Source organism: Peromyscus californicus, unplaced genomic scaffold (assembly GCF_007827085.1).
Source record: "Peromyscus californicus insignis strain IS unplaced genomic scaffold, ASM782708v3 Scaffold_5__1_contigs__length_169319896, whole genome shotgun sequence".
NCBI lineage: Eukaryota > Metazoa > Chordata > Mammalia > Rodentia > Cricetidae > Peromyscus > Peromyscus californicus.
The window spans coordinates 18288007-18301452 of NW_026294573.1; the positions used below are offsets into that span (position 1 = coordinate 18288007).

A 13446-nucleotide genomic window follows, 5' to 3' on the forward strand; every position below is an offset into this window, starting at 1 on the left:
TCCCAGCTTTTGTCCTGGCCACCTGAACTGCTCAGCCCTGGGAGTCTTGACAAGCAATTTCCTTGGAATTAGCTTAATAATGCCTTGTAGGTGTGTGATGCATTTCAAAGAACTTTCCCATCATTATCTTCCGTCCTAGGAGGCAGCTGGGCTCAGAGAGAAGTGGCTTGCTCCAGGTCACATGAGCCTGCACTTCCCCTGGTCTTAACTTCTAAGGGAACAGAAGGCAAACTACTGTGTTAGAGAGTAAAGGCCCCTAAGAACCGTTGCCTGGTACAAATGTGGAAACTGAGGCTCACAGGAGGCACAGTCCGTAGCCTGCAGTATTCAGCAAATTCAGGATTTTCATCCTTGATGGGCAGTATTCAGAGAACACAGCACAGCCTAGCACAGGATCAAAGGGGGATGTCTTAGGTTTATTTGGGGCAAGGGTTTCTCACGTGGGAACTGAGGACCTCCAGTTCTGCTGGAGGCCCGCTATTACTCTGCAAAAATGTATGTGTGCTTTCTAAAGGATGCGCCTATCTTCCATCAACTCATCAGAAGAGGTTAAAAACTATTCATCAGGCTGTAGGATGATTGGCAAAGACAGAGGTTGCACCTCCACCTCCTTGACCCTGGTTCACCCCAAAAAGCTTACTAGGGTCAAAGCACCAAGGGTAATGCCATGACCTGTTATGAAATAGAAGAAACACATGCCAAGGCCCAGCACACAGATGTGATCATATAAACAGCAATTCAGTGAGGCCAGGAGCCGGCTGTATCCCACCTGGGGAGGCACCATGTTGGGGGTAGATAGATGGGACATGAGTTGATGTCTTGCCTTTTGCTCTACTCCCAGGCCTGACCCCAGGTCCTAATCAATCACACCCACCAAAATACTAGTCACTCTTGTCCAACTCCCAAGTCAAGGTTAAAGCTTCCTGAGCATTAAGGGACCCTGCAGCATTGCTTTACAGCTAGGCTGCATTCCTGAGTGGCTGCTGATTGAGGGAAGGTCCTGGTTTTAGATTTAAGCTTCCAATATAGAGTCTTACTATGTAGCTCTGGCTTTCCTGGAACTTACTACCTATGTAGGCCGGCTCCCAACTCAGAAATGCCTGCCTCAGCTTCTCAAGTGGTTGAATTAGAGGTGTGCATCACTATGCCCAGCAACCCTGAGGTTTCTTTTTTCAAGTTTATTAAGTCTGGGAGGAAGCCAGATCAGAAAGCATGAGGGAAATGAGACCAGGCCTGGCAGTCAGTTTATTCATCCCTGAAATGGGCTCACTTTTACTACATCCCCTGCTAGAGGCCAGGAAGGTATCACCAATAGTTTGTAGCATTGAATATCCACTGCCAAGTTTCAAGGGACTGAAAGAAACTCAGCCTCCAGCTTGCTGGGTAGCTTGCAGCAGCATTCTGTGATTGATGGGTATGGTTGCAGATCCTTGTTCTCAACCCCCATGGATCTGGGGATTCCCATTCTTAGCCCTTTCAAATATCCACCCTACCTCTCAGCTTCAGCTGGAAACTTTCTCGATCCTAAGAGGGCATGCAAATTTGTTCCTCCCAAGATCCTAGGATGTTTCCTAAAGACAGCCACGTAAGACTTAAGAAATGGGGAGACGGGCGCATGATGTCATACACAAAAGTGTTCAAAAATGGTTTATTATGCAAAATGTTAACTTTTATAAAAAGTTTAATACACATCACATGATTACAGAAAGTCACCTTCCTGTAAAAAAGGTACAAAAGCTATATACTCTATTATAGAGTTCATAATCAGGGCAGCAGAGCCGTTCTCCAAGGTCAGAAAACCAGCTCTTACGCTGCCTCGGCAGGCGCAGGGTAGCCACCCGCCCCCCTTCTTAACACCCCCATTCTCGGAAAAGCCAGTCTTTTAAGACTTAGGAGTCAGGGTGGGGACAGGGTGACGTTGCCCAGCTGCTGACCAGCGCTAGCTAGCTCTTCAGGCCACCCAAGTTCAGTCCTTCGCTCTCGGGCTCCCGGTCCAGCCTCGAGGCAGGGGTTTAGGGGAAGTGAAGAAGGCTGGGCGAGATCGAGGCTCATCCATGCCCTCGGGCTTCCGGCCGGAGAGAGGGTCCCAGAGTCCCAGGGTCCCCAGCGGAACGGGCGCCAGCACCTGCATTCTGGGCGGGGGAGAAAAGAGTGAGGGAGCCGCCAGTTTCCGCCGAGCGCGCCCAGGCGGAGGCCGCCGCAGACTGGCCGGCGCCAGGGAGGAAACTCGGTCTCTACTTCCAGCTGATAACTCCGCGCCCCACACAGCCTCCACCCAGTTGGCGCCAAAGGACCACAGGCGGAGCCACCACTCCCCCTCCCTCTTGGAAATGACACTAGTGGAAAGGGGGCTCCCCTTTACTGAAAGACTATTTGGTGGGATCCGCGCGCCCACTTGCCCAGGGCTTTGGCCACTCGGGGTGAGCAGAGGCAGCGTGCTTTAGGAATGCACGTGATATTGACATTGGTACTGTCCTGTAAGTGACCACGGATAAGCCTCTTGCCTCTCTCTGGTTTGGATTTCCCTAAACCGAGGAAACCCTAAACCTTGCAATGTTCTGTCAAGTGCGGGATTTCCTAAGCAAGCCTCCCTCTCGTCCAGGTCAGAAGAAAACTTACCGGGAGGTGACAGGACCGCCGGGTCAGTGGCAAAAGCTCCTCTTGTCGTTGGAGATCACAAGTTCCGGAGAGAGCTCAGATGTCTGTCAAAGGAGGATAAGAGACGAGTTAGCCAAGGCATTCGGGGACTCGGTGGGAAAGACCTGCAGCATCCCCCAGCCCGCACGATCAGCTCTGTTCAGCCCCCGCCTGGATCCCTCGCGCACCTGGATCGGGAGATGCGGACCGTCCGGGGGTCCAGGCGCCGGCTCTGCCAGGACCACCTGCAGGTCGAGGATGTAGTCTATGACACGCTGCAGGATTTCCACCTGGCTAAGCTGAGTGCCTCGCGGGACTCCCGGCACCAGTTCCCGCAGGCGCGAGTAGCAGTGGTTCATGTCGTCCAGGAGGCTAAGGGGCTCCTCGGCCGCCGGGCTCTTGCCGCGGCCCCGCGCGATGGCCAGGCTGCGTTCCGACAGACAGCACACCGCCTCGTAGCAGCCGCGCACCGGGCTCAGCGCCTTCATGTTGGAGAGTGAAGCTGGAGGTGAGCAAGAGATCACTAAAGCAGCAAACCGTCCGCGCACGCCTGCTGCAGCGGGCTCTTATAGAGTCAGCGCTAGGACACACCCCCTTATTCAAAATAGCCTGCCCAGGCTCCACCCCCGCCCGCCCTGGGCACCGCCTCCCCGGCCCTGGGCGTTCACAGTGGGTTTAAATTGCTAACAGGCTTCCTCGGGCTGGTCTGACGCCGAGGACCGCTGAGCCGCGGATGCGAAGAATGAGGAAGCGCTGATACTGAGGAGAGGCGGGGCTTTTCAGCCAGTAGAGATTTGAAAAATCACTTAAAACCATTAACTTTAAGAATTTGCCTTTTCTGGCGGCGTACAAGATCTTTGAGCTCCCCTGCCCTCTGCCCAACACTGGTTCGAACCCACAGCTCTGAGGTCATCATAAATCCCTGAAGGACTCTCTTCTCTCTCTCTCTCTCTCTCTCTCTCTCTCTCTCTCTCTCTCTCTCTCTCTCTCTCTCTCTCTCTCTCTCTCTCTCTCTCTCTCTCTCTCTCTCTCTCTCTCTCTCTCCCCCCCCCCCCCCCCCTCCTCTCTCTCCTCTCTCTCTCGAATTTTCAAGGGAAACTTGTAAGGAATTAGTGCCGCCTTGTTCCCCAATTTGCTGCTCGTCTGACCTCCAGACTCACTGGCGTCGGGAATTATCTTGTGACCAGAGGGGAAAAAAATTAATTGCGGTGAAGTTGAGGTTACAATGAAGAAAACAGATTTGGGCTAGGCGCTGAGATTGCAGAAGGAGGAGGGGAGGGGGGGTTGAGCAAAGAACACTATTTATTTGAGCAAGAGGGGAAAGGGGGGTAAAAGAGAGAGAGAAAAGCAGCCTAAACCCAAGCCCTTTCCATGGAGAAAGAAAAGCACGGGCCGTTGTCCCATGGACCCCTTAAAGAACTAAATATACGCCCAGTTGTTCTTTGGGAGTGAATTTGATTATAATTTTGGACAAGGTTTCAGCTATGGAGGACTAGAAGCAATGATTTGTATATAAACCCTTTAGAAGCTCCCCTCCACACACACATACACCAGTGGGTCAGCAAATCTAACTCTTGCTTCCTCATTTTGCACAGCCTCCCTCCCTCCCCACTTTCCACATTCTGTGCAGAAAACAATAGCAATTTCATCGCTCCGTTGTCTGTCCCCTTCTGTGGTGGAAGGGCAGCCACCTGGACATGATTATTCCTAGTCCTGCTGAAGTAGCTCCGTCACCGCCTGAGAAACCAGGAAGGGCCAGCAGGCAGGCAAAAGGACATACTACACTCCCATATTGCAAAAGGACAGTGCACTCCGGATTCCTTGCCTGTCTTCTCTCCACTTCCCAGGCTCTGAAAACCCTGTAGTTCCAAATTCTGGTTTCCATCTTGGAAAAGACCAGGTGAGGCTCTCCCATCCACGATTGCTTTCTTAATCAGCCTACTGAATATTTACAGAGTTGCTTCACATGAAACAGGTTCCTGCTCTCAAGAATCTCACAGTGTCCAGGGACGAGATTAACACAGGAAACAATTAAGTGTTCAGTAGTGTGTGGCACTGATCAACAAGACAATGGGACCTCTGAGCTGGGACAGTTCCAATAGTGGGAAGGACACTAGGAAGCCAGGACCCTGGGTTCAATCAGCCATCTCTGCTAGCCATTGGTCATCTACATAGAATCTTGAGCAAACCCAGATACCCTGGCTTTGATTGTCTTGTGAGAGGAAAAAAAAAGAGATGGCACTTAAGGATCGTTATAAATACTTTCTGACTTGAGAACTCTATGCTTGGGAGACAGTTGGACAGGGTGTGTGGGATGGCCAAAAGGCTGAGAAAGGGCATAGAAAACATGTCCAGTATCACATCACAGGTAAAGCCTTTTCCGTCACGCTACCCGGCCCTGGGTCCCAATAAAAGCCTCTGAAAGTTTTCTCCTGAGAATATTAAAGTTCTCAAGGACAGCTCTTTCAGTCTCAGAAAAGGGGAATCTAACCTGTAAAAACACAAATCAGTCTCTATATGCCGAAGAAGTCAAATGGCAGCTATTTGGTCACGGGAAGGGAAATCTCCGTCGCGTGAAGACTCCCGAATAACTAAACAGAGGACCCTTTCTTTAGCTGTCGTGAAGACTTCTGTATGTTTGTTCAAAATAGTCAAGCCAAGAGCTTCTGGAAAAATCATGGCCTTCAGTACCTGGCAGACCTATGTTCAAACGCTTTTACAGTGTGAACTTAGACCAAATTATTCTCTGTGCCTCAGTTTTCCTGCCTGTTAAGTGGAGTTCATGAAACTGACCTTGTTTGTTTGTGTGTGTGTATGTTTATCCCTCCCCCCCCCCTTTTTTTTTGAGACAGTTCTCTGTGTAGCCTCGGTTGTCCTGGAACTCGCTCTGTAGATCAGGCTGGTCTCAAATGCAGAGATTCTTTGCATCCCTAGTGCTGGGATTAAAGGGGTGTGTCATTACACCCAGCTGTGACCTCGTTTATTAAAAAAAAAAAAAAAAAGCCTTTAATCTCAGCACTCAGGAGGCAGAAGCAGGCAGATCTCTGTGAGTTAAAGGCCAGCCTGGTCTATGTGGTGTTTTAGGACAGCCAGGAACTAAACAGTGAGACCTTGTCTCAAAATAGAAAAGACTGTGAAACACCGTTTATCTAAGACGCATCCGGCATGTTCTCTCCAACAGTGTTAGTTCTTCATGAGGCCAAGCGTGTGGGCTTCAACTTAGCCCACCCAGTGTCTGCTCTCTCCTCTCCTCCTCCAGTTCTACCTCTGTTGCCTCAGGCTTAGATAGCGGGTTTGCTGGGTTTATGGTTCGCAAAGTACCTTCAAAGCATTTATTATTTCCTCCTGATGCTCCCAGGCTGAAATGGCCATAGGCTGTGTGGGATAGGGCAGAAGGGTGCAGTGGGGTTATCTAGCCGCATTCTGTCCTTTTCATGCCAAGAATTTACCTTTGGACACAAATCCTTTCTTCCCGGACCTTACTTTGGGGGAGGGGAAGAGAAGGGGGGTTGACCTTTAAGGATCTTTTCTGACTTAAGAATCTAAGTCTGAAAGGAGTGGTTTTCGATTGCGTTGGGAACACTGAATAGAGTTTAAACCCCAAAGACTCCTCTCTTCCCTGCACAGCAGACTGGCCGGCTCGCCCCGGCCTTCTGCAACTTGTTTAGCGGTGGCGGGGCCTCAGCCTCTTACTCCAAACGCCTCTGAACTTTCTGTTCCCAGTTCTGCTCCTTTTACCAGCTTTTTCCCCCCTCTTGCATTTTTTATTTTTATGAAAGGATGTCATTAAGGCTTTTGTCTGCGCTGTTTTTGTTTCAGAACTTTTCCCACAATCCTATTTTTTGTTGAGGAATCCGCTCCTTTGCCCAGCTGTGGGTCCGGGTCCCACAGCTGTGTTGATCTAAGACTCAGCCCCAGACAGCCTGGCGCCAGGGTGGGACGTCATGCGTTCACACAGGGATGCGTGTCCCAGGCAACCTTTCCTCGGGCAGTCACCGGCCGGCGACTGCCTCTCCCACCAATCAACGCCCGACACCCGAGATAGGGGCGGGGCCTGCGCCACCCTAGCCGGCGAGCGGCTTGTAAATCGCAGATTCTGAGACCTTGATAACGTCCCCTGAATGGGGGCCCTTTAAAGTCCCCCTTTCTCTTTTAGTTCTTTTGTTTACCCCTTTTCTTTCCACCTTCCTCCTTTCTATCTGTATGTAGATAAATTTTCTTCTTCCTTTTCGCCTCTTAACTCTCTCCTCCTAGTGTCAGGAATCATTTTGTAAGCATTTCCAGGAACTGCATCTTCCTCTGCCAAAATTATAAAAAGAAAAAAAAAATCAATGTTGTGCTCTCTGATTTTTTTTTTTTTTTTTTTGAGGAGCTGGCAGAACTGTAAGCTATTACTGTTTCGTCTTTAGAAATTTAAGACGTGGTGGCAGTGGGGTCTCTGGGCTGTGAATTTCAAAGTCAATGTCATGATGATGAGGATTGCAGATGTCTTGCTCAAACTGGGCTTCTGTCAAGCTAGCTAGCTGTCTTTTCTCCGTGTGTAGACACGGGGATCCAGGGAACCTTGTCTAAGGTTATGGTGAATGTCCGTGACTGACCTGTGGCCAAGATCCAACCCTTCTGCTCCCCGACTCCCTGACCGCTCTGGCCCTAGTTCTCATAAACGTTAAGTACTCTATGTCAGTTTAAGGTTCCCAGAAGTTGTATTTAAAAATTTCTTGTGTATGTGATGTATGTATATGTAAGTACGGTCATGGGCCACGATGTCTCCTTGCCACAACATATTTGAGGAAGTCAGAGTACAACTTTTGGGAATCCAGTTCTTTCCTTCTACTGTGGGTTCAGGGACCAAACTCAGACCGTCATTCAGGCTTGCAGGACAAGCACCTTTATCCACGGAACCATCTTGCCAGTCCATGCATTTTCTGGTGTCTACCTATTTGTTCAGAAAGTAGCCATAAAGATGTGCTGAGTGCTTTCCAGCCATACACTGAGAGACTATCTCTGCTCCCCTCAGCAAATCTGAACCCCAAAGTACAACCCCAGATCCAGAGGCTACAAGGAAGGCATATTCTAGTACTGCCTAGGCTGTCCACCTTCACTCCTCCCTTACCACCTCTATAAAATTGGGGAGAAAATAATATTTACCCACCTGACAGCTAGGAGGGCCATAGGGGACAGAGGATGGGAAGTAGTTACTTTAATGTGATATGATGTGTTGCTGGGGATCCAAGGTGTCCCTCCAAGTTAGTGCTTCCCCTAGAGGCAGTTCCCAGAAATGTGGGCAATACTAAGAAAGGCAGTATAGGGACATGGGGACCTAAGTCCTTAAAAAGGCAGAGATTTTAGGGGATTTTGAGATGGACTCTCCTACACTTCAGAAACACTCAGCTGTCACCGCCACCTTCATCATAGTTTGTTGAGTCCTGTTTGCCAAGAACTATTTACCTACCCTTTGTTGGTTTGGTTTGGTTTTTACAGTGCTGGGGATGGAACCTGGGGCCTCGTTAGTGCTAGGTGAACAGTCTACTCTCAGCCCCAACCCTGGCCCTGCATTTTCTCATTGACTTTTTGTTCTGAGATAGTCTCACCATGTAGCCTGAGCTGTCTGTCCCCAAGCTTAAAATTCTCTCACCTCAGCCTTCTGAGGACTGGGACAAATATGTTCCCCCATGCCTGGCTTCACTGACCCATTTTGTGGATGTGTAGAAAGAGGCTCAGAGAGGTGAATGTGCTTTCTACCAGGCCACATAGCTATTCTGTGGTAAACCCAAGATTTTCATCCTGTCTCCAAAGCTTCTACCCTTCCAAAGGACCTCTCGGGAATTATAGTTATTACATTTATTCATATATTTGTGTGTGTGCATGTCATGGTGAATGTGTGATGGCCAGAGGACAGTTTATAAAGGTTGCTTCTCTCCCTCCAGAATGTGACTCCAGCGGATCAAACTCAGGCCCTCAGACTTTGTGACAAGTGACTTTACTATATGAGCCATGTCACCGGCCCCTGAGAAGGTTGTGTTCCACCAGACAGAGAAAAGTAAATTGGACCTATTGGGTAGGATGACAAATAGTAAGGTGTATTCGTTTCAATGCCAGGGATAGAACTGAAGAGTCTTACAATGGTAAGCACACCCTACCACCGTTCCAGCTGTCCTTGCAGTGTGACACTTCCTCTGAAGTCACACAGTGACTACTGCTAAATTTAGGGGTCAACTTTGGATCTCACTGCCTTCTTCTCCATCTTTCAGCCACGCTTAGTCCAGCCACACCATCCTGAAGCTAACTAACCCCTTATTTCACCAAATGATCATTGACCATGGGATGTCCCAAGGCTGGCTCTGCCCCCGGGCATGCAGTAAGCCAGAGGGGAGGTATTTTCTGGGCACCTACCCTGTGTGAGATACTCTACTGAGACACTTCATTGAGGGGAATCGGTAGGGTTTTTTGGAGACAGAGTCTAACTATGTAGCCCAAGAAGACCTTGAATTTATCTGTGTCCCTTGTAAGTACTGGTACAGATAACTTTAAATCCTGTAGGCCAGAGCCTGGTGGTATATACTTATAATTTCAGCACTCAGGAAGCAGAGGCAGGAGGATCTTCACAAGTTAGTGTAGTGCAATGCCTCAGTGGATAGAGGCACCTGCTGAGCAAACCTGATGCCTGAGTTCAATCTAGAGTCTGAGCAAAGGTGGACTGAGAGAATCAGATCCACAAAGTTGTCCTCTGACCTCCACACTGGGGCTGTGGCATGCAGAACCTTAACCACATCGTATATACCCCCACACTTTAATATAAAAAGAAGTTTTGTTTGTTTTTTGAGACAAGGTTTCTCTCTGTAGCCCTGGCTCTCCTAGAACTCTTATCTGTAGAACAGACTGGCCTTGAACTCAGACATCTGCCTGCCTCTGCCTCCCAAGTGCTGGGATTAAAGGCATGTATGTGCTACCACCACCAGACCCCCCCCCATTTTTTTTTTTTTTTTTTTTTGAAACAAGGTTTCTTTGTATAGCCCTGGCTGTCCTGGAACTCACTGCGCAGACCAGGCTGGCCTTGAACTCAGAGATCTGACTGCCTCTGCCTCCCAAGTGCTGGGATTAAAGGCACGCACCACCACCACCACCGCCCAGCTGCAGCAAGAATTTTTAATACAGCATGCTTCACTAATCTTCAGGTCTTGCTCAGAGGCCATGCTAATCTTCTTTGTATTATTCCAACTTTAGTATATGTGCTGCTGAAGTGAGCATACACATACATTAAAAAAAAAAAAAAAAAACCACAACTAAGTTCAGTTCTACCCCAGCAATCATTAACAATTTTGAGATATTACCGCTTAAAGATAAGATTTATATTTGTTTTCATTTTTATGTATTTATTTATTGCTTTTTTGAGACAGAGTTTCTCTGTGAAACAGTTTTGGCTGTCTTAGAACTCACTCTGTAGACCAGGCTGGCTTCGAACTCACAGAGATCCTCCTGATTCTGCCTCTTGAGTGCTGAGATAAAAGGTGTGCACCACCACTGCCCGGCTTTGGTGTTTTCTTTTGAGTCAGGTCTTTGTACCCCTGGCTGGCCTGGAACTCATAGGTAGACCAGCCTTACCTCTAACTTGTGAAGATCCCCCTGCCTCTGTCTCCTGAGTGCTGAGAGCATAAGTATATACCACCGGGCCCTGGTCCGCAGGATTTAAACTAGAAACGCTGAGCCTGGGAGGTGGGGGTGTGGTACAGAGGTGAAGCGGCCCTAGGGTTTGATGTCTAGCACTGCAGACAACATGACAATGTGAAAGTTCAAATTCAGGTTGTCCTTTGGTCCTGTGACTCCCAGGGTGTGATTCTCTCTCTCTCTACAGCAGATAGTGGAGTTTTGGGCTTCAGGAAAGGGCCCGGAAGGATGGTGAGGTCCAGAGTCCATGCAAGGAAAGATGAAGACAAAAAAGACCTTGAAGAACAGTGTCCACCCTGCCCAGACATTGTCCTGCTTTGGCCTGGGGCCCAGCAGCAGTTCAAAAGCTGCCAGGGGAAGGCGATGGGAGGGGAGGGAGGGATGGGCCTGGCCACAGGGTTGACCCTGCCAGAGAGGAAAGGAATCTCCCACCCCTAACTGGGCCACAGTCCTGCAGAGAGCTGGAAAGGCTGGGATGCCAGAAGGCAGAGGCTGGACTGTAGCTCATAGAGAGCCTCCTGCAGGCCACACTGCCCGAGTATGAAATCGTGAGTCACCAAAGCCCACTGTGTGGCAGCGATAGCGTTTGCTGAGTGTCCACCACAAGTTTGACATTTCATTTGTTTCTTTATGTTTTATGGGACAGTGTCTAGCTATGTAGCCCAGGCTGGCCTTAAATTCTCCATCCTCCTGCCCTCCCCAGCCTTCCATATGCTCTGATTATAGGCTGTGTCCCACCAAACCTAACTGAGCAGGCATTTTACATGTATCATCACCCTAAATCCTCACATTGACTGCGGCTCAAAGAGGTGAGGTCATCTAACCAAGGTCACACAGCTAGCTGTTGGGAGCCAGAAAAGTGAGGGTTGTAAACTTAGGCTTTGGGCATGGAAATCAAAGGAAACACCTTTGAAACCCACGGAACTTTGGGGTCAGGCAGCGTGTGTGTCTTTGAATATGAGCGTGTGTTGTTCCACTCTCAGGAGTGAGAGAGACCTCCTGGGTGTTCGTTGTGTGTCTGGGCCCCAGGTGAGGATTGCATACAGTCGGATTTAAATGCAAGCTGTCTGGCTGAGGATGTAGCTCATTGGTAGAGTGCTTGTGTAGCAGACAAGAGACCCTGGGCTCTATCCCCAGCCCATAAAACCCAAACATTCCTCTCGCTCAGTCCTTCGCAGGGCTGCAGCCCCAGCCTGGGCAAACTTCTATGTGCTCAGCCCAGTATGAGTCCTTCTTCCTGCAATCTCCTGGCCAAGAGAACCATGTGGAGAGGACTCTGGTGGCTTTTTCTTCCATTTCCTCTCCATTGCCATCCTCCCTGCCCGCACCCCGCACCCTGCCTGTCCCTACACCCTATAGCTCCAACCCACCTTCATGGGAAGCCCCAGCTGGGCCTGCACCCCGCGATCAGGCTGTCCCTACCGCCCTGGCCCACCTTCCCGGGCAGCCTCAGCTCGGCCTGCACCCCGGCAGCCCCCACCCCAGCGTTGGCGCGCAGCTGCGGGACACACAATCGCCCGCGCCTCCTCCCCGCCCCCCGCGCAGCCCCTCGTTCAACAAAAGCCGCTTTCTTTTCCCACAACAGATTAAAGACCAGGAGGGGGTGAAAAATAGCTTCTCCAGCCAGTGGCGGGGGAGGGGCGCGGGAAAAGCTGGGGCTTTGGGGACGCTTTGATGGCGAATGTGTGGGAAACCCGGAGGAATGCGGCTGCTCGGACGGCCGCAGCGGGGCCAGGCGCCGCCAGCAGGGTCCGCCCCCGGGGACCCGGGACCCGCGCCCGCCCGGCCCCGCGCGCCCGAGTCTCCTGCCAGCGCTGTCTCCATCCTCCGCCCCTTTTCTCAAACTCTAACTTCTCCACCTTCCCCCTCTTCGCTCTCTCTCTCTTCTGGTTCCCGCATCTCCTCCCCTCATTTCTGGCCCCTTCCTCTCCCTCCCGAGGCCTTTTTCCGAGTCGCCCTCTTTGTCCAGGGCATTCTTTCTGGGCCTTTGTTTCCGCGCCTCTCTTTCAGTGGCGCCTTCCCAGCCTCTGCCTGTGGCTTCCTGGGATCGGGGGGTTTGATGAGTTCAGCGTTGCCTCTGTCCCCGTTTTGGGACAGGGCTGGGAAGAGGGCACAGGGGAGGTAGGTGGTTTCAACACCTCCCCACCACGTGTGAGAGCAGATGAGGGCAGAGCAGGGAGATCTAGGCCTGCCTCGGGAAAGACACTTAGGGAGACTGAGTCAGCTAAGTCGGGAGAGAAATGTAGCAGAGGGCCCTTGGAGACCGCCAAAGGGTCACAATTATTTTCGCCTCGGTTTAAGTCTCTGAAAGAAATTCCTGGCTCAGGATCGGATAGTGGTCCTGGGACTCTGGTGGGAAGTGGGTTGTCTCCCTCCTCGATCTAGTCTTTTGGACAATCTTGGGGCAGCAAGGGGACTAGCTCAAGACAAGGGCTTCCAGGCGGAAAGAACCCTTCCTAGTCAAGACCGAAGTCCCCAAGGAATCCCACCCCTGGATTCCTGCAAACACAACTCCAAGATTGCCAGCACAGAGGAGCCCTTGGCAAATCCACCCTCCTCCCTGAGCCTCAGTTTCCACACTTGTAAAATGAGAAGCTGGATCAGACCAGTGGTCCTCAGCCTTTATTTCGCCCACATATCCCAAGAGTCAATAGATAACCATGTGTTGCTTATGTTAATCTGTTTCCTCATTTCGTCTTTATGAAAGACAAGCATTGTCTGGGTTCTGATTAGAATGGTTCATTATCACTCTTAGCCGGTCTAATCAAGTACACCCCGGCTCTAGACACCCTGGACAGTAACCTGGGCAGCAAGGTCCCACAGAAGATAGACTTTGGGTCAGATAATTTTGGTTGGAAACTGGAATCTGTGAGTGCCCAGCTGTGACCTTGGGCAGGTCACTCTCTCCCTTGGATTTACTTCTTTGTAAAGAAAAGATAGTCACAACATCCACCCCGCAGGAGTGTATGAGCCTTGTAATCAGATCCAAGCATGTAAGACAATGGACACCAAAATGTAAGAAATAGGGCTCGTGAGATGGCCGAGTGGGTGAATTCCATTTTCAGGACCCACATGGTGGAAAAAGAGAACTGATTCCCAAAAGTTGTCCTCTGACCTCCACGACGGCACAGTAAACATTTCTGT

At 50.3% G+C, this 13446-nt stretch overlaps 1 protein-coding gene and 1 non-coding gene across 2 annotated transcripts; both read right to left on the reverse strand.

Moving 5' to 3' along the window:
* Positions 1–1634: 1634 nt before the first annotated feature.
* On the reverse strand, positions 1635–3189 carry Id3 (inhibitor of DNA binding 3). The gene is made up of 3 exons (XM_052716300.1): positions 2826–3189; positions 2620–2702; positions 1635–2132 (listed from the first exon to the last, which is right to left on the reverse strand). The coding sequence occupies exons 1-2, from the start codon at positions 3123–3125 to the stop codon at positions 2643–2645; spliced, it is 360 nt and encodes a 119-aa protein (XP_052572260.1). The 5' UTR covers positions 3126–3189; the 3' UTR covers positions 1635–2132; positions 2620–2642.
* A 6593-nt stretch (positions 3190–9782) lies between these two features.
* LOC128098017 (U6 spliceosomal RNA) lies at positions 9783–9885 on the reverse strand. The gene has a single exon (XR_008214064.1). It is a non-coding gene; the product is annotated as a U6 spliceosomal RNA (small nuclear RNA).
* Between the last annotated feature and the right edge of the window lie 3561 nt (positions 9886–13446).

Coding starts and splice junctions, on each gene's coding strand:
- Id3 (XM_052716300.1), bottom strand. CDS start 3,125: ATGAAGGCGCTGAGCCCGGTGCGCGGCTGCTACGAGGCGGTGTGCTGT. Junction 2,703..2,825: donor GTCCGCATCTCCCGATCCAG/GTGCGCGAGGGA, acceptor CTCCTTTGACAG/ACATCTGAGCTCTCTCCGGA.